This window comes from Carlito syrichta, unplaced genomic scaffold, assembly GCF_000164805.1.
Source record: "Carlito syrichta isolate Samal-C Ts95f unplaced genomic scaffold, Tarsius_syrichta-2.0.1 Scaffold135569, whole genome shotgun sequence".
In the NCBI taxonomy this organism is placed as follows: Eukaryota; Metazoa; Chordata; class Mammalia; order Primates; family Tarsiidae; genus Carlito; species Carlito syrichta.
Window position 1 is genome coordinate 1 of NW_007079665.1, and position 3,160 is coordinate 3,160.

Consider the following 3,160-nt stretch of genomic DNA (forward strand, 5'->3'; position numbering starts at 1 on the left):
GGGGCCGTCCCAGGCCGGGGGCCCCTCTTCCTTCCCCTCCACCAGCATCTGCACGGCTTCCTCCAGGTCCCCCCGCGCCTTGGCCAGCACCCACTGGGCCTGCTCCACCGAGCAGGTGGGGAACACCTCCAGCAGCACGTCCACGCCGGGCAGCAGCTCCTCCTCCGCTCCGCCGGCCTGTGGGCACGCACGGGGCGGGAGGCGGGGCTCCCTCCCTCCTGCCCCGCCCCGCCCCGCCCGGTTCCCTCCACCCTACCTCGTCCTCGGGGTCGCCGGCAGCAGCAGCCATGGGAGCCCGGGCCTCTTCCTTGAGCTTTGCAGGCCGCTGCGGGGGCTCTGGGGGGACGCCAGAGGCCTGCGGGTGCAGGTTCTCTGAAAGTGGCAGCGCAGTCAGGTGTGCCAAGGCCTGGGGCGCCAGCTGCCAGCTGCCCAGGGACCAGACCCACCTTTGTTCCTGGCGTCACTCAGCTGCCCTGAGAGCTTCTGCATCATGGCCCCGACGGTACCCCTGGGGAGACAGGGAGGCAGTGAGGACGACGCCCGCCGGCCAGCCCGCCCCGCCTCCAGCAGGACCCACCTGGGGATGTGGGCAAAGCCGGGCACGTAGGCTCCCATCATCTCGGTGAAGGCCTCCATGTCGAAGTTCTCCTCGGACGGGCCTGCGGGCCCCAGGTCCTCCAGGACCCCCAGCACGTAGGAGAAGATGACCCCATCCAGGCCGCTGCGGGAGGGAAGGACGAGGTCTGGTGGGCCCGACATCTCCAGTTCCCTCCTCTCCGCGGGTTCTCAGGGCCAGGAGGGCAGAAGCGGCCGCCACTCTGCCGCAGGCCGAGTGCTCCCCCAGCCTCCCGCCACCCAGCCCAGAGCACGGCCCGGCCTGAGCCCGAGCGGCCTCTACCTGAGGTCAGCCTCCGGGAGGTGTGTCTGGACAAAGGCCAGGAGGGCCGCGCGGACGGTCCTCTCCAGCTCCATGTTCACTCCTCTCCTGAGGACACAACACGGGTCACCAGGCCTGCCCCTGCCTGCCCCACGGCCGAGCACAGCCCCCGCCCACCCCTTGCCACCCGGCCAGACAGGCCCCCAGAGGGAGGTGCCCATCCCCCCGCCTCTCACACACTCCCCAGCAGCAGGCCCAGACCCTCTGGCCAGGAGCCGAGGTCTCAGGTCACATGCCTTCTGGTGGAGGAATCCCGTCACGAGGGGCCACTTGCCCCAAGTCCAGCCACAAGGGGCCCCATTGTCCAGCCTCTCAAGGAGCAGGCCACCCACCCTCTGCACAAAGGGGCTCTTCTGGCTCTGGGGCGCAGAGCAGAGAGGCAGGCCTTCCTGGGTCCCCCTCCCAGCCGCTCGAGGCTGCAGAGGCCTTCCACCCCTCCGAGGCCCACGGAGCCCAAGGGCCGGCCTCGTCCTGCTCTCCAGCCTCACCCCACCCAGCCGAGCTGTGTCCTTGAGTCCCAGGGCTCTCCCACATGTCATCTCCCCGGGCGCCCTTTGCTGACGGACCTCGGAAAATATGTTCCCCGATCCCCAGCACCTCGCCCACCCCGCATGACCCTGTGTCTATGTGTCTCTGCCTCCTGTCCATCCCCCATGGGCTCCCAGAGCAGGGTGGAGACAGGATGCCTGGACACTACCTCACCCAGGAGCCCTGGCACCAGGAGGCGCCTGCTCCCAGCAGGTGACACGGGTGCAGCAGACACCCCTGCATCTGTGACTCAGAACACGCAGGTACACGTGAAGCCCCAGGCCTCAGAAGGCTTGGGGCACCGCAGAGCCTGCGCACCACCCTCGTGGCAGCCCCTAACCTCCATGCACCTGGCCCATGCACACTGCCCCACCCGCGGCGGGCTGCAGCCCCCATCTGGGGATAGCCCGGACCCTGCCTGTTCTTCGCTAATCCCCCAGCCTCCGCTCCAGGGGTGCCCAGCACTCTGAGCTGCAGCCGCCGCTCACTCCCCAGGGTTTGGTCTCACGAGGCTGCCCGCACAAGCTCACCAATTCTGTTTCTTATCTAAAAAGGTTGAGAAATCTAATGGGGTTCACCCATTAAACTATCGACCCTTTCAGCAGCGCCCACGGGGCCTTCTGAGACCCCATGCTCTCTTGGCATCCTCCTTTGCTGGCCACATCGCCTGGACTCCCGCTCTGCCCTGTCCCTGCTGCTGCCCTCCAGGTGCAGGGAGGTTCCAGCCTCGAAGCTGCTGTTCCTCGTCCCCGAGTTTCTCGTCTCCATCCCTCGGGAGATCCCATCTGGGCCCCACCTTTACGGACTGGCCGTGTGTCGCCCACCCTCAAATGGCCAATTCCAGTGCAGCCTCCTCTGAGCTAGACTTGGACACGCACCTCCCCGACTGCCTGCCACAGGCACGTCACAAGTGTCTCACGCTTAAAAAATATCAAGCTGCGTTCTCCTGTTTCTTTGTCCCTCCAAGGCTGTTCTCATCGGTGCCCTTCAGGCACCCAGCGTCCCCGCCACGCGTCCGGGAACTGCCCTTCTTTTTATTTCTTAGAGCCAGGCTCGCCGGTACCCAGACTGGAGTGCAGTGGCAAAAGCAAAATAATAGCTCACCACAGCCTCGACCTCTGGGGCTCAGGCGGGCCTCCCGCCTCCGCCTCCGCCTCCTAAGTAGCTGGGACTACAGGTGCACACCCCATGCCCAGCCAATTATTTTGATTTTTTGTCGAGATGAGGTCTTGCGATGCTGCCAGGTTGATCTCCTGGGCTCAAATGATCTGCCCACCTGGGTCCCCCACAGGTGCACCTGGCCGGGGGAACTGTCCTCGCCACCACCCTGTACGCAGCTTCCTCTCCCCAGTCAGCCCCCAAGCCCTGAAGTCTCTTGCCCGTAGAGCCCCCGGGCCCTCCCGCCTCTGCCACCCTCCCCAGCAACCGGTCTCCAGCCCACAGCCGTGTGATCTTCGCAAAAGCCGTTCTTCTCCTGCTTAAAATCCACCGGTTCAGATGGGTGCGGTGGTTCATGCCTGTGATCCCAGCACTCTGAGAGGCGGAGGCAAGAGGGCGGCCCGAGCCCCGGGGTTTGAGACCAGCCTGGACAACTTGGTGAGATGTTGTCTCTACCGTAAATCACAAAAACTAGCCGGGTGTAGTGGCGTGCATCTGTAGCTCCAGCTACTTAGAAGGCAGCATGAGACTCCAACT

The 3,160-nt window shown here is 65.4% G+C and overlaps 1 protein-coding gene across 1 annotated transcript; it reads right to left on the bottom strand.

Annotated features, from left to right (window-relative positions):
- Positions 1-3: 3 nt before the first annotated feature.
- CUEDC2 (CUE domain containing 2) lies at positions 4-982 on the bottom strand (the record flags this gene model as incomplete). Its single annotated transcript, XM_008049386.1, has 5 exons — positions 899-982; positions 578-721; positions 447-508; positions 257-372; positions 4-177 (listed from the first exon to the last, which is right to left on the bottom strand). Coding segments are annotated over exons 1-5 (570 nt in total), but the record flags the coding sequence as incomplete, so codon positions are not given.
- Positions 983-3,160: the final 2,178 nt, after the last annotated feature.